Raw genomic sequence first — 20171 nt, forward strand, 5'->3', positions numbered from 1 at the left:
CTGGATTCAAATAACTTAAAATCTTTATTGATAGAACTTTAAAAATAATCTTACAGAAGTTGAACTAGAAGGCGTTCAGAGTCGATCACTGCAGAGTCCGTTTGGCACGAAGTCTCTCCAACGTTTTCTGTGAACAGATGGAAGAAAAGTATTAACTCAGACTCGGTTCAGTGCCTGCAGGTCTCTGAAAGCATCGGGTCCTTTGAAACGTGCTCCAGTGGTTTAGAAACCTGCTCCAGTGGTTTGGAAACCTGCTCCAGTGGTTTACCTTGTGGAACTCTTTGGCCTTCAGGCGGTTTTGTGCACAAGCTTCCTGTCTGCTCCTGACTTCCCTCTGATGCTTCACCTCCTCCAGCTGCTCGTACAGTCTGCACAAACACGCTGCGTCACTTTGCAGCACTTTTTTGCGTCACTCACATTTTGTGGCATCTTTTACAGGTAATGCAAGTTATCATGTTTTAGGTTTAATGCTTAAAAAATAACTTTTGTTGTAAGAAAACGGTTACTCCCAGTGGACAGTGCAGGGTGAAAAGCTTGTGATATTCTACCTCTGAGTTCTTCGGTGCATCTTGGAAACGTCCACTTTCCTTTGCTGTGGTGTGTTGATCTTCATCTCGTCCACTCGGTTCAGCCTGGATTCGCTCCCTGCAGAGAGAATGAGGTTAAAGCCCCTGCTGACATTTACATAAAGACACAGGACAGAGAGGACGGAGCCATCTGCGTGTCATGGCGGAAAACTGAGCGTTTGTATTCCAGGAGGTTTTAGAGGTCTTTGAAGTATCTGCACTTGTCATCTAATACTGTGTTTACTTGTCAACTCATGACTGGTGTCAGAAAAATAGTGAATATCTCACGTTATGCTGCAGTAACAGAGTGAAAACAAGCGACTGAAGTCACTGTTAAAGAGCGAGTTCTATACCTCAGACCACAGCCCTGATTTGTACTTCATCCTCACATGAAGTACGCACCCACATTTATTACTTCATGCTTTCATTCTGTGGGATGAAAACAAATATCTTGACACTAACTCGACTGAGCGCTTCACAAAATGTTTTTCTCCTGTATTTTAATCACTTGCACAGATTTCCAGCTCAGTATTTTCAGTTTGAAGAGGTGCTGCAGAAACAAACGTCCAGAAGAAGAAACAGATTTCAATGCAAAACGTCTGAATAAAGGTTTGAACGGGTCCGATACCTGCAGGGGGGAGTGGGGGCTTTTTCTGCTTGTGGAGGTCAGAGCTCTCAGTAGTTTGGTGCTGCTCAGCCTGTCCTCCCTTGGTCCTGGTCTTAGTCCCGTGTTGAGGCTCAGACTTGGTCCTTGCCTTGCAGGTGACTGGCTGAGCTGTAGACTGCTCTCTGGCTTCAGTTTGGATCTCGGGTTGAATCTTGGCTCGAGCCCCTCTGGCCTTGATTTCCTGAACCCTGTTGGACGATCTCTGGAGCAGAGCTCTGCGCCTCTGCTGGTGGACGTCCTGCAGGCCTCTGCTCGGACCCCACTCAAACTCCAGCAGCATCACTGAGTGGAGGGCGGGAAAGAACGAAGGCTCACTTTGATGTCAGAAAAGGTTTTCGAGACGCTTTCAGATCAGTTTGAGCATGTCGAGTACTGTTTTTGTTTTGATCGCGGATCACCTTTGCAGCACTCTGTTCTGTTCCAGTCACACACTCACATTCAGTCTGTACCTGCTCTGTGATTTTACCTGGATGTGTTTGGTTCTCGTCCTCTGGAGTCTCATCCAGTGACAACATGGATTCTGAGGCCTGGAGACGACAGGTTTGTGTTCAGAGACACCGGCTGCTACAGTCACATCAAAAAACTACAAAGCTGACGTTTGTGTACCTGGACAGTCACCTTTGTGTCGTGTCCTTCCTCCCTCTGTCCATGTTTGTCTTCCCATAGTCCCTCGTCCTCAGCGACGCTTGTCTCGTGGTCCTGCAGCGTGGTGTCTGTCAGGCTCACTAAAGTGATCTCTGACTGCTCCAGGATCCCTTTCTCACTGGCAGCTTCCTGATCGACAGGGAGAGATAGAACACACAAGTTCTAACAATAAGTACAAGACAACAGTGTTTAAAACAGAACAACTCATTTCCCAAAATGATCTGACATTCAGCTCTACAAAGAGGAACCTGCAGCTGTAGTGTGACAGAACAGTGCTCTTCATGGGCAGGTGGTGAGTTAATGTCTGAAACATGATGCTTTTTCAAAGTTTATCAAGGTGAATGAGATCATACCAAGATGTTCTCTGCGACAGAAACTGCGTTCCTCAGGTTTGAACCCTTCAGCTCTCCAGCACAGAGGTCGCTGAGTGGCTCCTCCGGCAGGCTCAGAGCAGGTACATCATCACACATGGTTAAATCTGACAGTCTCTGAGCCGTTAGCTCCACATCGGTCCTCGTGGTGGGAGACATCATGAGGACAGATTCATGAGGAAGGCACTGGGAGGTGACGAGCTGGGAGGAGGTGGGAGAAGCCGTCACGCAGCTGGACGGCTCCTCTGATCTAAGGCGTTCAGGAGACGGTTCAGACTCTTCAGAGGTTGTGGAAACACTGAGTTCCACGCTGGGCGGCCGTCCTTCATCATGTTCGGGCAGGTGAAAGATCATGGAGGGGTCTGCTGTGTCATTGTGGGTGACCTCAGCCAGCAGCAGGTGAAATGAGTCTAAGCCGGGAAACAAGAAAAACAGTGGTTCAGATGAACAAACTGTTCTAACTAGGTAAGAAAAATACATCTAAATAGACCTGACTGACTGAAAAAGAAATAGTAAAAAGAAGCACATGAGCGTCTGAATTAATAGTTGAAGATCTGTAGAAGACAACATACGTCTGAACAAAGATGTGATCATGAATATTCTCCCTCCCAGCATGAGGACTCTTCAAAATCACAGTAATTACTCAAATATTTTCTAGCTCACCTTCAGTCCTCTCTGGGCCCAGGTCCATCAGACTGGTCTGGGCCTGCGGATGTGGGCTCACAGCCGGGACAGAGGCACCGTGAGACGAGGCTTCAGGAGGCAGGGCTGGGTGTGACGGCACACTGGCTTCAGTTGAAACACCAAGATCCACGTGGGTTCGTCCACCTACAGACAGCAGATGAGCTGAGAGAGGAAGAAGACGTTTTTATTTTATTTTCATGTCTTACTGCACATTTCTGAGACCACACACATCCTACCTGAGCTTCCACTGTGCTGGCCTGCAGACTCATCCAGCTCCCCAACCAGCGGCCTCATCCGGCTCTCATCTGGACCGGCATCCAACCACGTGGTCGACGGCTCCGAAGCCGTGTGACCCATCAGCTGACCTGCGTAAAAGTCCAGCCCACCGCTCAGCCAAAGAGAGCTGGACTGATGGGACAGTCGACCAATCATCCGGTTCAGAGTGGAGTCCCATCCACCTTGATCCAAGCTCACTGACGCCGGCACACCTGGTAGCTGACCGATCATGGACGAGTGAGCCCACGGTTGACTGACCAGCTGCTCCATGGGAGCGTCCCTCTGGTCAGCAGCCAGACAGGACGACTGGTCTGCGAGCTGGCCAATCAGAGGTCTGAAAGAGTCCTGCTCATGGTCCTCAGCCAGTGATGGGTCCTCCCCTGAGAAGTGCTCCAGGATTGGATGGACTGCATCGTCCCTTTCCTGTAGCACAAATATTTATAACTGACTTCACTTAGAATACGAGTTTGAAATAAAAAGGAAAACAGGTCCAGAGAAGCGGAGTCGAACCGTTCAGAGCTGCCAACTGACGCAACATGATGGACTGAGTCAGCACACCACAGACTGGACAGTTTACAGCTCCGTTAAGTTCACCTTTAACAAGTTAAAACAGTGTCACAACTTTAAAAAAAACTGTCCTGTGAGTGACTGACCAGGCCACGCCTCTGTGCTCCTGCTGCATCTGAGGGAAGAGACTGATGAGCTGTGGAGCTTTCATCCTCCTCCTCCTCCTCCTCCTCTCTCCTCTCTGAGACTCGAACCAAAGACTTCTGAGGGACTGAAGAGCCGGGCTCCTCCACAGATGAGCCTTCGCCGTCTGCAGAACAACAAAGAGGAAATAAGACACTGAACTAACAAAGAAACAAACAAAGAGCTTGTGATCCTCATTTGTAGGATTTTCACATCTTCACCCCTCTGACTGCCTGAGAGTGTGGCTGCTTCAAGCCTGCACCGGCTTCAACAGTGCAGCAGCTTGTATAACCCCACTTACTGAGGTGTTAGCAGGGGTACACGTGACAGCTGCTATATATCTATCAAACTGAAGGAGACAGTATCCCTGTCAAACATGTGCAGTATGTGTGGTGTACCTGTGGTTGTCCCCGTGGTGTTGAGGGAGATGTTAAGCTCCCTTGTGTATTTGTTGATAATGCGCTGGATGCTGCTGTCATTAAACAGAGACTCTACAGTCAGACCAGGACGGCCTGCAGCCGAGCTGTCCTTAACACAGAAGCTTTGACCGGACGGAGGGGACACACTGAGTGCATCTGCTCTTTGTCCTTGTTCCACACGTCTGAGGGGCGGCGAGTTATCTAATGACAAAGTGGGATAAGAAAAAGAGGAGGGCAGATTTAGGATACAACGTCAGAGACACATCCAGCATGTCGTCTGGTGTATATGAAGTATGGGTCCTGCACACAGGAGCTCATACTGTCACAGTCATGTACAGCAGCAGCCTACAGGTCCAAACGCCTGCAGAACTGAAGCATATTCCAACAGGTCCCCCCGTGACACTTAAACAATGAGGAGGCAGCCAGCTGATTTAAATACCTCACTGTTTGAGCTTCTGGTAGATTTTTGGACCTGTAGCTACAGGACACACTCCTGCTGTGCTCACCAGTGTTTAAGTTCTGCTCAGGATCTGTGGTGATGTAGCTGCCGGTGGAGATGGTGGTGGAGGAGAGGCAGTCTGAATCAGGAGGCCTGAGCGCAGACTGGCACACATGCAAAATAAAGGAACGTCAAGAGAAACATCAGACTCAAAGTAGACTGACCGACAGACAGAACAAACGAATGCACGCACGCACGCACGCGCGCGCACACACGCGCACAGAGCTCAGTTCAAGTGTAGAAACCATCATGAAATGTATTTTTATTAAATACACTTCAGGTTCAGTAATTTCACATCATCGCTCAGTGTACAGAAATAAAACACACACACAGACACAGACACACAGACACAGACACACACACACACAGAAATACACTCTTACACAGACACAGAGAGAGACACACACACACACAAAAAAAAGCTTCTCAAGCATAATCATTGGCTGACGCAAATATTGCCCAAGCACTCAGATTTGGCTAGTTTTCATCATTGATCCACAACATGTGAACCTCAGAGTATCAAAGCACAGAAAACACTGTGCCATCATTCATTCATTCATCCATTCATCTGTTTCTAAAGAACCACCATCACTGGTGTCTGATCAGCCTGCTGCAGTAAGTCCTGTACATGTTCAGCTGGCCCGGTTACCTCTGTGGGGGATCTGTAGCTTGTGAGTGCAGGACCGGAGTAGTCGGCTCCTCTCCCAGAGTCAGAGGAAAGCGGCGAGATTATCCTCAGGACGGAATCTGGAAAAAAAACGTCATTTTATTCAAACACTACCTTTTTCCTCCTACCTGCACTCTTTATCTCATCACTCTTCACCGCCCTCCACCTACCACACTCTGAGGATTCTGGAGATGTTTTGGCCCCCATCAGCAGCCTCTCTCTACACATGACGTGGCTGGGTCCCCTCGAGCTCGTCCCAGAGCCGATTGGCCTTTCGGTAGTTTGCTGCTCACTGCTGGACCAAGAGGGTGTCTGCAGAGTCCTGTCAGAGGCCACAGATGATTCAGATTCCTCCCGTGGATCCCAGTCCACAGCACATGAAGGAACCTGCACGCCATCCTCCAGGCCTGGAGATCACAAACATAAAACAATCCACTGAGCTGGTCGTCCTCTCCGTAGCTAGCTGCATGTGGTGTCCATGTGTTTCTGCGGCTGAGCTGACCTGTGACTTGACTGGTGTTGACTGGCGTGTCCATCTCTTGAATAGCACTGAGCTCATGTTGTTCAGTCATCATCTCCAGGACGCCCAGCCTGACGCGCGTCACTGGAGGCTTTGCTGCTCGAGGAGGAGGAGGGAGGGGTCCTGAGGGGAGGACTGACGGTGGGGAAGGTCCAACAGGAACATTGCTCTGAACGATGGGATCTTCATGGAAATGGTTTAGAAATTATTCTACGATTTCAATGACACTGCAGTGTTTTCAGCATGTGCCATTTCATTTGTCATGTAAGTGCAACACCATCACTGATTCAGGACTACTGAAATGAAATTATTAAACAAGATAATAGGTTTCCTGAGATGGAACTTTAATGGGAAATGTCTGAAATAAGTCCATACAATAAATTTTGATCACTGGTATTGAACTAAACAGCAAAAGGGCACCAAGACACTTATTCATCCTCATCATCAGCGAAACATTTTGACAAGATCACAAATTAAACAAAATTAAAGGTCAAACAAATTAAGAGGAAAACATTCTCCGTTACCTGTCTCACCACTGTTAGATGGTGGTTGATGAGGGGAGCCATCTTCCTCCTGAGGGTCTTCTAGGTGTGATAAAGTTCCTCCATTACTCTCCTCTATCGCTCTCAGCAGGGACGCAAGTAATTTGAGGCGAGTCTGTCTGATGTTGTCTGAATCCAACACGTCACTGGCAGCCTGTGGGACCGGCTGTGGGTGAGAAAAGACAGCAGGACAGCTGTTTCTACATGTGCTGGAATTCAGTCTCAATATTCAAAAAGGAGAATTGATCCTCACAAACACTTCAGCTGAGAAACCATCGTACTTCACACTGCAGTTCAACATCTGTACTCGATTTGTGTAGAAGCTAACTTTGACTTGTCTTCTGTGCTGTAGCACAAACACCATGGCAGCAAAGGTCCCCTCACTTACTTCATCAGTATGAATCAGAGTCTGCAACGTCTCCTTCTGTCGCCTCATCTTCTCCATCTCCACCTCCTGTCTCTGCCTCTCTTCTTGCCGCCTCTGCTGCAGCACCACTGCCTCCCTCTGCTCCAGCAGCCGTCTCTGAACCTCCTGCAGCTCCTGTCTCTGCCTCTCCATGTCGTCCTCTCTGGAGCTCAGGGACCCAGTCAGCAGGGAGTCATGAGGCAAGGTCCCAAGCTTCACCACTGCAGGATCTGGAACCAGAGGTGCACCATCTGTGATGCTTGGGCTGACGGCTTGGATGGGATCAGAGGCTGGCTGGAGAGGGATGCTGGTTGAATGAGGCGTCGTGAACGTTTTGGGAGGTGGTGGCTTCAAGAAGGGTCTCACTCTCTCTGGGAGGTGCTCTGTTACTCTCTCCATAATGTTGTCAGTCAGCAAGGCAGAGGCATCTGGTCTCTGGTTCCTGTGACTGTTCGAAACAGACTCCAGCTCATTCGGCAGCAACCTGGAGCAAACCCTCAAACTGGAGCCAGAAAGACGAGGAGGTGAAGCCAACATGGCAGACTCTCTTGAGGGAACCTCCACAGAGGTTTGTGGTGTGGCCTGGATGTACGCAGGCACTGCAGGAGGTGCAGGGAGCGGCAGAGCGGTGGGAGGATGTGCAGACCCAGTACTGTGCAGAGGTGGCTGAATGAGGCCTGCAGGCATGACAGCAGGCAGGAACGCTGTGGCGGTCATGTTGTAACGAATTTGTAGAGCTCGCTGGTATTCAGCCAGGCGCTGACGAGCCACTTCCACAGACCTCTGGTGAAGCCTGAAATAAACAGGTCATCCATCAAATAACAGTGAAGTCAAGTCATTTTAAAGTAAACACATTACCAGTCAAACATCTGGACTCCTCACTGAAGACGTCACAACAAAAACATCAAATGAGAAGGTGTGTCCAAACTTCTGAGTAGTGCTGCATGAAGGGTGAATTATTCAGTCCCCTGATGAGATCACAAAAAACATTGTTTGTTTTCAGGCCTTAACACACCTGTTTTGTTCCAGCAGCCGCTGTTGGTACTCTCGAATCCGTCTGGTGTGCTCATCTTCACCTGGAGGAGGCTCCAGCTGTTGAGTGCAGAGGTGAAAGTAACACTTATTCATCACTGAAGTAAATGTACTGCTCTGAACATACTTTACATGGGATATCTTAAAGGCTGACTCAGCGATAGCGGTACATTACACAGAAATACTGAGAAAGGCGTGTGGTATATTTGACATTTCCTCACCAGGCATTGCAATACACTTATGAATGTGTCACCATGAAGGTCAGATCATTAACAGTATGAAGGATACTAACAAATGTGAGTTGCTACATAAAGACAATATGAGAAAAGAACCGGGAACAGCTCTGAAATGTAAGCACAGGTCTACCTCAGTGGTCAGTCCAGGAGGGATGGACGTGACTTCCTGGTCATGGACAGGCACTTCTGGTTGATTGACAGGCACTTCCTGGGTCACAGCAGCCTTCAGATGTTCCCTCTCCTGCTGGGCTTCAAGCAGCATCTGCTCCAGTTTGGCCTTCTGCTCTTCCAGCTCCTGAAGCAAAGCTACCTGCTGCTGCTTCTCCCTCTCGAGCTCCTCTTCCTGGACAAAGATAAATAAAAGGTTTAAAAAGCAAAAAGCTGAACACACATCACATAAACAGTTGATGATGAAGCCAGTTTTCAGCAAAGCTTCAGTGTTGACTGGATATCTAATGTGGAGTAAAGGAAAAAAACATTTGAGGCATCAGTTTTGTTAAAGATGACACCAGTTGAGACAGTTTGACTGAAAAGTGAGAGCTCATACAATAAAATCTGTCGAGCTCCTGGATCAGGCAGCAGGCACCTCTTCATCCTGTGAAACGCAGCCTTCAGAGAATCACATCTGAGCGAGGCTCCTGTGTTCTGCTGGGTGTAAACACCACATCCACCAGCCCCCATTCTGCTCAACTTCACTTAGCTTTTGATTTTTACTCCAGAAAACCTTCAGCACGTTGGCTCCAAAAGAGGAAATCAAGCTGAGATCTGTAGCTGTTTTATGTTCAAAGCAGAAAAAAACCTGCAATGTGGAAGGACGTGAAGCTTCTTCTGAAAAGGCACGACCTCTGTGGCCAGCGCTGCTGCTTTTGACAGAGGCTGGACTGATTAAGTAATGTGGAACACCTGGATCAATAAATTCTGAACAATCACAAAACTCCAAAGAGGCTGTTGGACTAACAATAGAACTGGGCTTTGGATTCTTTGAAATCCTGCACAGTGAACAGAATAAGTGTGTTGAGTCAACACCTCTCAACAAAAACTCAACATTTTAATGTGTGACTGTATCAGACTGAACAGGTTGAATAACTTTTACCTTGATGTGACATAAAACACAGCAGTGAATCATCATCAACGTCTGTGGCTTCACAAACAAGAAGCTGAGGAAGATGAAGATTTCAGCAGGAATAACAACATGCTGCATGTTTCCAGGAAGAAACTGACTAAACCTGTCTGATTAGCTGTGGATGGCAGCACACGCTGCTCCTGCCTACGTTTCTCTTTAAAAATCATTCCTGCTCTGGATCATAGAAATGGAAACCAGCACGCACCCTTTTCTTTCGTTCTTCTGTAAATTCTTGGATTCTGTGGGCAAGAACGACGGGAGGCCGAGCATCTGCTGCTGCTGACTGCTCTGTTGTCTCCAGTGCTGGTGGAATTAAACATAACGACACAAAATGATTTTTCTCACTTACTGTATGTCTCACAACAAAAATATTAATATTCTCATTCAGGGATGTAAATCTAAAAAAATTAAAGTGGAAAAAGAAACAAAAACAGATGCTAACAACTGTTTTAGCTCAGCAGCAGTCAGACTGCTTCACTTCAACAGTACAGTTATGTTTTTAAAGTAGATAAACAATATGAAAACATATATCTTTATGTAGCAGTTCATGACAGTGATGACTCACCGGGTGGTGAATGGGCAGGCCCAGGAGGCTCGATGGGAGGCAGGTGGTCTTTCTCCTCGCTGGTCAGAGAGCCGGTGTCGATGGTGGAGTCCTGCTCTGGGACCTGATCGGAGATGACGGTCGGTGAACTGGCTGCAGGGACACAACTGCTGTGGTCGGTCCACTGGTTCCTCTGGCTCCTGATGCGATCCAGGAGCTTCTTCAATGCCCGTCTAGGAGCAGGTTTGGAGGGCTCCGCTGCGAGAAAAGAAAACCGCTGAATGCAGATCTAGCTTAGTAAAGATGAGTTTCAAGGAAATGACATCAAGACCTGGTATCTGCAACCAGGCGCTTCTCTTCACCTTGAACAGACGCGTCCTGCTCACTGCTTCCAGCTTCTTGCTCAGTGTCATGCTGTATGTTTTCTGTTCCCGGTGTGGCGGTTTCATCCAGTGTGACATCCAGATCTTGGTCCCCACTGCCTGTGGACAGAGCTGGCAGAGGCTCAGGTACCAGCTGGACCACCAAGTCACCTTTGACCCCTGAGATCAGACACAGTCCTGGTTTAGAGGATCCTTATGGCTACTTCAAAATTATCTGTGTGGTTTAAAACAAACCTACAAGACAACACACACACACAGAGTTGAATATTACACCACTGAACAGTCCTTACTCCTCTCTCCAGTATACATGTCCTCAAAGGCAAACTCCATCTCCCTCTGGAAGTCCTCCCTCGTCTCCTGTCTCTTACAGAGAGGCTGGAAGATCTGAGGAGGCATCTGCGACACCTGCTGCCTTCTCCTCTGCAGGTCTGTCTGCTGCATGTGCTCCAGTTCAACAAGCAAGCGCTCTCGATCCTGAAGATTCAAGATTCAAGATTCAAGATTGCTTTTATTGTCATTGAGCATAGCCATGTCAATGAAATTTTTGTTGCAACCCCCGTGTGAAAAAGAAAAGATAATAAAATAAGATAAAATAGAATAAGATGAAACACATCTAGATAAAATAAACTCACAATAAAATAAACTCACAATAAAATAAACTCACAGATAACATAAATTCACAAATAAGATAAACAAAACCAAAGGACATAAAAAGTCAGCATTTAAAACATATATACAATATACATAAAATGCAATGACACTGTGTGTATACTTAAATGTTAAGTACACAGAAGGTGCGAGTGTGCAAAAGAAATGTTCTCACAGTCTCTCCCTCCAATTGGTGGGAGTGACTGAGGCAGGAGAAGGAGAACCATCAGAGTACAAGAAGCACACGTATACAGGATACAAGAGATGAAACATGTTTAAAGGAAATCTTTTATCCTAGTATTAACTATTTTTTTCCAATGAAGGACTGCACTAGGATTTTGGGTGACTGGGGTTGATGATAGGGACAAAACATCCACGTATCCCACTTACACAAAACACTACACTCTGTTTATTACATAAAAGTCAGTCTTCTTTCTTTTGGTGAAGGCTGTTGTCCTGCTGTCAGTCAACAGTGATGGTTAGTAACATCAGAGCAAATCATCTGTCAGATATACATAAACAGTTTTTATCTGCTCATCAAGTAACAGGTGAGTTGTACCTGTACTAGAAGTTCCCTCCTCAGAGCTTGCTTCCCTCTGAGACGAGCCTTCTCAAGCTGCTCCTCTCTCCTCCTCTTTTCCTCCTTCTGTAAGTCCTGCAGTCTCATCACCTCCAGCTCTGCCCCCTCATGAGCATCAGGCTGTAGACATATATATGTATATCAGACAACCCTAATAGGAGCAGGACTAACAGACTATGGGGTGAAGTGCATACCTGGCTTACCTGCTCTGGGTCTACCTCTCTGTCCACTATGCTCTCAGGCATGTGGTAATGCGTAGCAGCAAAGGCACTCACGTCAGATTTCTTTACCACATGTGGCTTCTTGGAATCGATGTTCTGCTTGAACAAGGAAAGACAATGTTAGCTTGACTTGAGTGTGAGTATAGATGGGGGTGTAAAGAGGGTAATTTCAGTTACCACATGTGCAATAGCTTCTGTCAAATCCTTGAATAACATGATCGGCATTACTGAAACACTTAGCCCAAAGTTTATTCTGTGAAACTTCTGTGACAAATTATCAAACTGATTCTTACCATAAACTAACATTTGAGCTGACAAGTGCACGTGGCTTGACAGGCCAAGAACAATGAACATTGTAATTCATATACTGATCAAGCAAATCACCTGAATGGGGTTTGGAGGAGGCGGTGGGAGGCTGGCCACTTTTGCTGACCTTTCCTTTTCTGCCTGTAGCGCCTTCTTCCTGGCATTGATGGATCTACAAAAAAGCAAAGGAATAGTTTAATGATCAGTTAATTCTGACTGAAGCAAATGTGAAAATGGTGGTGAAGCTGCTCACCGGCTTTGTCTCTCATGGTCTTTAAGCCTGTGTGATTTGAGCTCCTTCAAGGCTTCTCTGTAACGCTCCTTTGCTTTGGTTTGATTTTCCTCCTCCCTCTGAGCTATGGCGGCCAAGTCAGGTTCCTAGTGCAAATAAAACAACACATGAACTTGGACACTGTAATCATCTTTGTGAGAATGTTCTAAAGTGATGATTTTGTTCACAGTTTGCTTTCAGACATTCTCCTTGGTTTGGCCTTTGATCATCTTACATCTTTGCACTGAGCAACTAAGTCAACAGTGACCAAAACGTTTCTGAGGGCTGTGACAGCTTCATTCACAGTTGTATTGTCTTCATTCATTAAGACTAATGTTATCTTACGTTTTCTTTTGCACTCCTGTGTCCCTGGCCAAGAAGCTGAAGGCTCTCCTGGTATAATTCCTGCAGTGTGTTTATTTTCTCCCTCTGCTGTCGCTCCCAGTCCGCCCTGAGCTCCTCCCCGAGCTGTTCCAGCTCACGCTGCCGTCTCTTCTGAACCTCTTGGCGAATCTGCTGTGCGATGTACCGCTGCTGCTCCCGCACCTGGGTGTCAAAGCAAAATACGTATAAGGGAATACTCAGTCTTAAATTACCAACTGAGTTTGAAAACTATCCAGAAAGGTGTTTTTCATTAAGGTGGCTCAAAAAAAGACAAATGCTTGTCTTGAATAAGAACGGTTTGTTCATGACTTTGAAATAGAGAACCAAGATCAATCAAGCACAAGTCCCTGAAGTTCATGTTAAGACAACTGTGATGTTCGTGGCGATGACACGGAGGGTTAAATATAACAACAAAAATGAAGTAAATCAGACATGAATTCAAAGAGAACTTTCGAGTCAACACTGTTGACTTGAAAGTTAGCGTTACCTGCTGTATTCGCAGTTTTCTCCTCCTTTCTAGTTCCTCTCGTATCACCCTCGCCTCTTCGTTGGGGCTCAGTCTTAATTGGCCCACTTTTCTCTTCATTTTCTACAAATGTGCTGTTGGACATTTCCCAAAGGCACAAAGTAGGTTACGCTGGCAGTTAGCCGTGCTAACTAACGTTAGCTAGCTTCACTGTGTTGGAGGTATTCTCCACCGCCACGACGTGGACAAACATTTTAGGAAACCTTTAAAACGTCAGACGAATGCTAATCAATTATGGAAAGGCCAAAAATCTGCCCCAAGGAGATTAAATCAGCCCCAAATGTTTTGTTTACCATCCGAAAAGACCAAACGTGCAACCGTTTTTGTCCTATACGTCACATCCGGTGGTTTAAACGGCCCGCCGTGCTCATGGGAAATCTTCCTACCATGGTTCTCTTCTTGGTTCCTACCATAGACTAAACAGGTTCCTACTGACGTTATGTCCACCTAAAAGCAAATCCCCACCGGAATGACATCGATTTAAAAGAAAAAAATGTGACTTCGTCTACAAATTAAAACGATCTGGTAGAAAGTAGTGCGGAGCTGCCTAAAATGCAATCAGCCTCCGAGTCTATGGGGGCAGTAGAGTGCTCTTGTTCCTGTGTAAGGAGCGAAGAATGAACCATCCACGGCGCTTTTAGAAAATAAGCTACAACTTCAGCGAATAACGTCGTATACTTGTGACTGCTGAATACCAGAGGTAAGATTTACACGGAATTAAAGACCGTGCCGTCATTTGGGTATGTTTTTCAAGTTATAAGGTCTTCAGTTATCCTGTGATATTAGCAATGGGCTAACGCTAGCTAGCCTTGCTAGCTATACACAGCAATACACAATGAAATGCAGCTCGTGCAGGCATTATTTTATGAAAATTATTAATCCAGGTGCATAGAAAAACCCTTAAGTCTTACAGACACGCCAGCTCAGTTAAATGATAAACCAGCAGGTCTCAAAGTCATAAATGCCTTAAATTGCCGTTGTCTTAAAGTAGATAGCAACATGACAATTGAAGTCTTGCTGTTAGATTTGGAGGTGGTGAAATAACGTTACTGTTTTTTTCATATTGGTTACCGAGCACATTTATACACACCTGTTTTCTGCTTCGTGCTTGTCTTTTTCATTTAAAACATTTTGCCAAATGAATTTGTGTTGTGTCTACTCGGGCATTGTAAGATGTCAAATTAAGCTCAGGCTGCGGAGACCCACTTAGCTCTTTGTCTCTGTCCTCTGCTGTGTCTCTGACAGTTTGATGATTCAGTGTCTCCGTTTGCTTTCTTCATATCAGCGTTGTCATCATGTCTGGTGGTCCAGCAGTGAGGGTCAGCATCGAGTCTTCCTGTGAGAAGCAGGTGCAGGAAGTGGCCCTGGATGGAACAGAGACATATGTCCCCCCTCTGTCCATGTCCCAGAACTTGGCAAAGTTGGCACAGAGAATTGACTTCAGCCAGGGATCTGACTCAGAGGAGGATGGGGGTGAGGGCGAACCCAGGGACCGGGAGTGGGGGAAGCAGGAGCCAGAGGAAGATGAAGGTAATGTATGCTGAAGTGAAAGCAGGGAGAAGTCAGAACTAGATTCTGTCAGCCTGACTGGTCCCAGCTGTGATTGATCCATAATTCAGTCTCTAGAGCTCTCGCGTTGCTGCACAGCTAACCTCAACCTTAAACTGTTATTATAGAGCTGAGTTCTAGAATCCAGTCCCATGAGCCTGCACAGGATAAGTGGGTATAGAGTCATATGGATTCTGTTTGTGGTCAAATCTGATCAGAGGTTTGCGTACACAGGCACAGTGAAGTTTCAGCCGTCGCTTTGGCCGTGGGACTCCGTGCGTAACAACCTGCGCAGTGCCCTGACAGAGATGTGTGTACTCTATGATGTGCTCAGTGTGGTGAAGGAGAAGAAGTACATGGCCTTAGACCCAGTGTCTCAGGATCCAACAGCCGGCAAGGTAAACTGCTAAAGAGTATTACTATCAATCAACATCTGCAGGAGAGGCAGCACTGACCAGAAGTTCAAATATGATGACGACCTTTGGTTTGTTTTTCTCAAAGACCTGTTAACTTTCTCAGTGTTTTACACACCTTCACTTCAAACCACTGTCCATTCATAACAGCATTTCTTGCCCTTGTGCAGACCCCCCAGGTGTTCCAGCTGATCAGTAAAAAGAAATCGTTGGCCACAGCAGCGCAGCTCCTCCTGAAGGGAGCAGAGAAGCTCAGTAAGTCAGTGGCAGAGAACCAGGAGAACAGGAGGCAGAGGGACTTCAACTCTGAGCTGCTGCGACTCCGCTCACAGTGGAAACTACGTAAAGTGGGAGACAAGATCCTGGGAGACCTCAGCTACCGGAGTGCAGGTGATAAGACCTCTAATATATCCTTACTTTGTAGATTTTGTGTTGTGTGAGGACAGTTTCTACTAGTTTAGCCCCAAACTAACAGGTTTGCCTGTTTACCCACACAGGTTCCCTTTTCCCTCACCATGGCACGTTTGAGGTGATCAAGAACACAGACATTGATCTGGACAAAAAGATCCCAGAGGATTACTGCCCCCTTAATGTCCAGATCCCCAGTGATTTGGAGGGATCTGCTTACATCAAGGTGAGAAGGAAACACAACACGGATCCATATGACTCTCCACAGTGGCCACAGTCTTTTCTATGAGCGGTGGCAAAAAATGTACCTGTGATTTTATACAGGTGACATGTCCACGAAATGGTGGTCAGCAGTTGGAGGTCATTGATTATTCACATTTTTCACTCGCTGCTGCATTTTTGTTTGAATTTATTTCATTTAGTTTTTTTTTTATAATTTCCATACTGCTGTCATCTGCAGTCACTGGCTCAGCTTTGAAGATTTCAGAAACGTAGCTGTAATAGTGACATACTGTTTATGTCTTCAGGTGTCCATCCAGAAACAAGCTCCAGACATTGGTGATCTGGGAACCGTCAATCTGTTCCGGAGACCACCGAAAACCAAAGTCGGTATGGCTCAAAACACAAAGACATTGCACGTCTCCTCACAGGCGTTGAACTTTTAAAACTGGTTCAGTAACTGTCTGAATCTCTGCCTGTACATTTAGTATAATGTACGGAATTTCCTCCACATCCCAGATTTCTACCATCATCCTCACATGATCTCTCTTCATCCTGCCACCCTCTCTTCTTCTTGGCCCAGGTACCCAGGCGTGGCATGTGAAGCTAGAGGCAGCTCAGAACGTTTTGCTCTGTAAGGAGATCTTCGCCCAGCTGTCCAGGGAAGCTGTCCAGATTAAATCCCAGATCCCTCACATTGTGGTGAAGAATCAGATCATCTCGCAGCCCTTCCCAGGTCAGACTGCTCGTGACAATATCCAAGTGGTTGAACTTCAGCCGGAATGGAGTCTTTGTGCTTCTGCATGAGAAGATCTGCGTTTGTTACATATTTAACTTTGAAGTACATAGACCAGTGTTTTTGCTCTTTATACTCCTACACAGTAGGTTAAGTGTGTCAGTTGTTCCCCTGGTACAGATATTATTCACCATATTTATATTTGAATTACTCTAAAAAGTGTCTTCTTCTTGCTTCTGTGATCCAACTTTGCAGGTCTGCAGCTCTCCATCTCACTGTGCCACTCTACAGGAGAGAAGAAGAACCACCGGGCGTCTCCAGAGAAACCCAAACCAGACGACCACCTTTACGTACTCGAACACAATCTGCATCAAATGATGAGAGAGGTGAAGCACTGTTTGAAGTCAGTCTGCATCTCACCTTAAGATACTGGTTATATCATATATATGTGTGTGTGTGTGTGCCTGCGTGGGTGTATACTAAGTGAACTATCAAACATGTTTATTCATGTTATGGGTTGTGTAAAGAAATTAATATGGGCTGTTATATCATCATAATTGGCAAATGTTGACATTTGGCTCAGCTTTCACAACCAGTTTGACTCCTTGACTGGATAAATTTACAATCACAGTGATAAGAAAGCAAAAATGTGATCAGTTTTCATTGTTTCTGTCGTAGTTCCACAAGCAGCAGCTGAGCTCTGTGGTGATGCCGCATCCTGCTAGCGCCCCCTTCGGCCACAAACGCCTGCGCCTCGCGGGGCCAATGGCTTACGACAAAGCTGAAATCTCCAGCTTGCAGCAGAGTGAGGGGCTGCTGGAGAAGATCATCAAACAGGCCAAACACATCTTCCTACGCAGCAGGTGACTTCTGAAGCACTATCTATGATTTCATCTGAGGACTGATATGACCACAAAACATTTGCCAATGGTGGTCATTACAGGTCATTTTAGCTACAGGGATGTGAGCAGCCAATCAACACTGAGCTATGCCGCTGGGTCTTATCAGTGGGAATACTGTGTAAATGTACTTTCAGGTGGAAACGCCAGCTTCATGATGTCATTGTTTGCAGTGGAAATAGTTGGAGGTCTTGCAAATGAGTAATATTTGCAGTAAGCAAATATTACTCAGTCTACATGATACGACACTCCCAAAACATGCTCCTGACTATTTACTCTGCCACGCGTGACAAGGAGGTGGCTTACTTTGTCTTTGTTCCCAGGAAAATACATTTATAAACAAAAAAGTCATTATTAAGAGATTTGTCAAGGCAGTGTCAACAGTAAATATGCTGACATGCTTCTTGATTCTGCTGTATTAATGTTTGCTCTTGTGGTCACCAGGACGGCGCGGACCATCGACAGCCTGGCCAGTCGCATAGAAGACCCTCAGATCCAGGCTCACTGGTCCAATATCAACGATGTGTACGAGTCCAGCGTCAAGGTGCTCATCACCTCTCAGGGCTACGAGCAGATCTGCAAGTAAGTGGAGGAGATGACAGAGGGCGGAGGGTGGAGGAGAAGGAGGAACCAGAGCAGAAAGATGGGGGAATATGGGGAACACAAGAGAGCAGCTGTGGGCGGCTGCCGGCCCTTGAATATAACTTTGGAAATGATGTAAACTGAAAGCTGTGAAACGTAATCAGAGATCTGTTTTTTCAACATGTTACTTCAGTTTTGCTTTCAGTTTTACTTTAATCCCATTATACAACCAGAAATGCCACTGGCCCTCTTATATGGCTGCAGTACAGGGAACAAAACACCACGAGTTTTCTGCTTTTATGAGATGCATAACAGCGAGTTAGTTTTTTCCTTCCACTCGTATGACCCCTCTCAGACAAGGCCTACTGTGTTTTGTGCTTTTAGGTCCATTCAGCTGCAGCTGAACATCGGAGTCGAGCAGATCAGGGTGGTGCACCGAGATGGGCGTGTCATCACACTGTCACACCAGGAACAGGAGCTGCAGGACTTCCTCCTCTCACAGGTATCGCACTTACTCTCCCTCACTGATAACTTCCCACACAGGTGGAGGAGGAGGCCTTTGCTTACTGAGCTTAAAACACTGTGGTACAAACTGTTAGTTTCATTGTCTCCAGGCACCAGTTACAGCCATGCATGTGTCACTTCTTAAAGTCGTGCGTGTCCCTGCCTCCTTCTGTCCGTCTTGTTGTTATCACAGATGTCGCAGCATCAGGTGCATGCAGTTCAGCAGCTGGCCAAAGTGATGGGCTGGCATGTCCTAAGCTTCAGTAACCACGTAGGCCTCGGCCCAGTGGAGAGCATCGGAAACGCCTCCGCTGTCACTGTCGCCTCTCCCAACGGAGAGTACGCCATCTCAGGTGAGACGAGTGAAATGGTCAATCAGCCCTTCTCTCTTTTTTTATACTGCAGTGTCAACATAAACTCATGAAGAAAGCATGATTATACATATTGTGACTACCCAGACAGGAAGTTCACCTCTTAGAAAAACCGTAAAGAAAATCGACTTTGAAACATGTTAAAAATCAGCCACTTGTGAAGCTTTATTGTTGGCTGTTATGTTGTATTTTTCCATGAAATAAATTGCCAGATTGCCAGAACAGCTAAATAACTTTGGTTTCTGTGTCGGTATCTCAGAATCAAATATCTAACTTTGTCAGCGTGCACTGAAATTCAGCACACAGAGGGAGAAATACATGAGAAGTGGAAATAATACCACTGATCAGAATGCAGCAGCGATGAGCTAACGTGTTGTATTTTGAGTAATGAGCTCAGTGTCTCTTCCTGAATAGCTCTGCGTTGCTCTCACTGTGGCTGTCGGTCTTTGTGGTAACACGTAGAGCTGAATGTGACCCCGCCCCTGGTGGAAATCATTCAGGATCAGAGAGACATGTTAATGCAAGCTGGAGGATGATTAACAAATCACAACGCTTCACCACAAAATGACTGCTGGAAAGCATCACACCAACATCAGTTACTGTTATTTAGCACCAAAAGAGTATCCTAAGGCAGTGAATGATGGAGTAATACTGAATATCCTCATAACCTGGAGATAAGAGTGTTTGCAGATTTTAACGAGCGTCTGTTTGTCTGCTCAGTGCGTAACGGTCCAGAGAGCGGCTGCAAAGTTTTGGTCCAGTTCCCCCGCAGCCAGACCAAAGAGCTGCCGAAGAGCGACGTCATCCAGGAGGCCAAGTGGAGTCACCTGAGAGGGCCGAGCAAAGAGGTCCACTGGAGCAAGATGGAGGGACGGAACTTTGTGTACAAGATGGAGCTCCTCATGGCTGCGCTGACTCCCTGTCCGTAGATCCAGCCTCACACAAGCCCTGCTTTGCTTTATGTGCCGTTAAACGGCAGCCAAGTGGCCAAACAACAAAGAAAGAATCCACGTGGAGCGTTTCAGCCACAGCATGCAGGTCCCAAACTTGAAACAGAGCAGCAGACATGATTCAAGCCTGTTCATCAAAAACGTGACTTTTCCTTCCTAAACCCTTTTTTACACAACTCGTGGACTTTTTGAACACTGCCATAAACTCCTTTCCATCCAGCAGTGTCTGCTGCCTGCTCTGTGTTTGATCATGTAAGGTGTAAGTGAGTGTACCTCAATGATTTGATCTGAAATAAAGAGCAGAGTCTTTGTAATATCTTAAGAATGAAGCTATG

General features: G+C 46.4%; 2 protein-coding genes across 9 annotated transcripts; one reads left to right on the top strand and one right to left on the bottom strand.

Moving 5' to 3' along the window:
- Positions 1 to 5: 5 nt before the first annotated feature.
- Positions 6 to 13566, bottom strand: cep295 (centrosomal protein 295). Of its 7 annotated transcripts, none has more exons than XM_076735170.1 (29): positions 13168 to 13566; positions 12642 to 12842; positions 12279 to 12403; positions 12104 to 12197; positions 11702 to 11815; positions 11478 to 11618; positions 10561 to 10744; positions 10250 to 10429; positions 9909 to 10145; positions 9549 to 9646; positions 8351 to 8563; positions 7968 to 8044; positions 6935 to 7745; positions 6529 to 6712; positions 5987 to 6187; positions 5655 to 5891; positions 5467 to 5564; positions 4825 to 4921; positions 4298 to 4519; positions 3863 to 4026; positions 3170 to 3632; positions 2913 to 3095; positions 2232 to 2659; positions 1852 to 2007; positions 1700 to 1760; positions 1195 to 1515; positions 549 to 645; positions 269 to 368; positions 6 to 127 (listed from the first exon to the last, which is right to left on the bottom strand). In XM_076735170.1, the coding sequence occupies exons 1-29, from the start codon at positions 13264 to 13266 to the stop codon at positions 86 to 88; spliced, it is 5628 nt and encodes a 1875-aa protein (XP_076591285.1). In that variant the 5' UTR covers positions 13267 to 13566; the 3' UTR covers positions 6 to 85. The 7 variants fall into 7 exon arrangements, 5 of the variants coding, with proteins under 5 accessions (XP_076591285.1, XP_076591283.1, XP_076591286.1 ...); XM_076735168.1 differs by having other exon boundaries at positions 1840 to 2007; XM_076735171.1 differs by having other exon boundaries at positions 1840 to 2007; positions 2913 to 3077; positions 11702 to 11818; positions 13168 to 13405.
- Positions 13567 to 13637: 71 nt separating this feature from the next.
- med17 (mediator complex subunit 17) lies at positions 13638 to 20161 on the top strand. Of its 2 annotated transcripts, none has more exons than XM_076734721.1 (13): positions 13638 to 13946; positions 14492 to 14736; positions 14989 to 15152; positions 15338 to 15557; positions 15665 to 15801; positions 16103 to 16184; positions 16378 to 16530; positions 16786 to 16916; positions 17209 to 17393; positions 17874 to 18011; positions 18396 to 18513; positions 18709 to 18868; positions 19607 to 20161. In XM_076734721.1, exons 2-13 carry the CDS (start codon positions 14502 to 14504, stop codon positions 19813 to 19815), a joined length of 1932 nt encoding a protein of 643 aa, XP_076590836.1. In that variant the 5' UTR covers positions 13638 to 13946; positions 14492 to 14501; the 3' UTR covers positions 19816 to 20161. The 2 variants fall into 2 exon arrangements, with proteins under 2 accessions (XP_076590836.1, XP_076590835.1); XM_076734720.1 differs by having other exon boundaries at positions 13639 to 13906.
- Positions 20162 to 20171: the final 10 nt, after the last annotated feature.

Source organism: Chaetodon auriga, chromosome 7 (genome assembly GCF_051107435.1).
Source record: "Chaetodon auriga isolate fChaAug3 chromosome 7, fChaAug3.hap1, whole genome shotgun sequence".
Classification (NCBI taxonomy): domain Eukaryota; kingdom Metazoa; phylum Chordata; class Actinopteri; order Chaetodontiformes; family Chaetodontidae; genus Chaetodon; species Chaetodon auriga.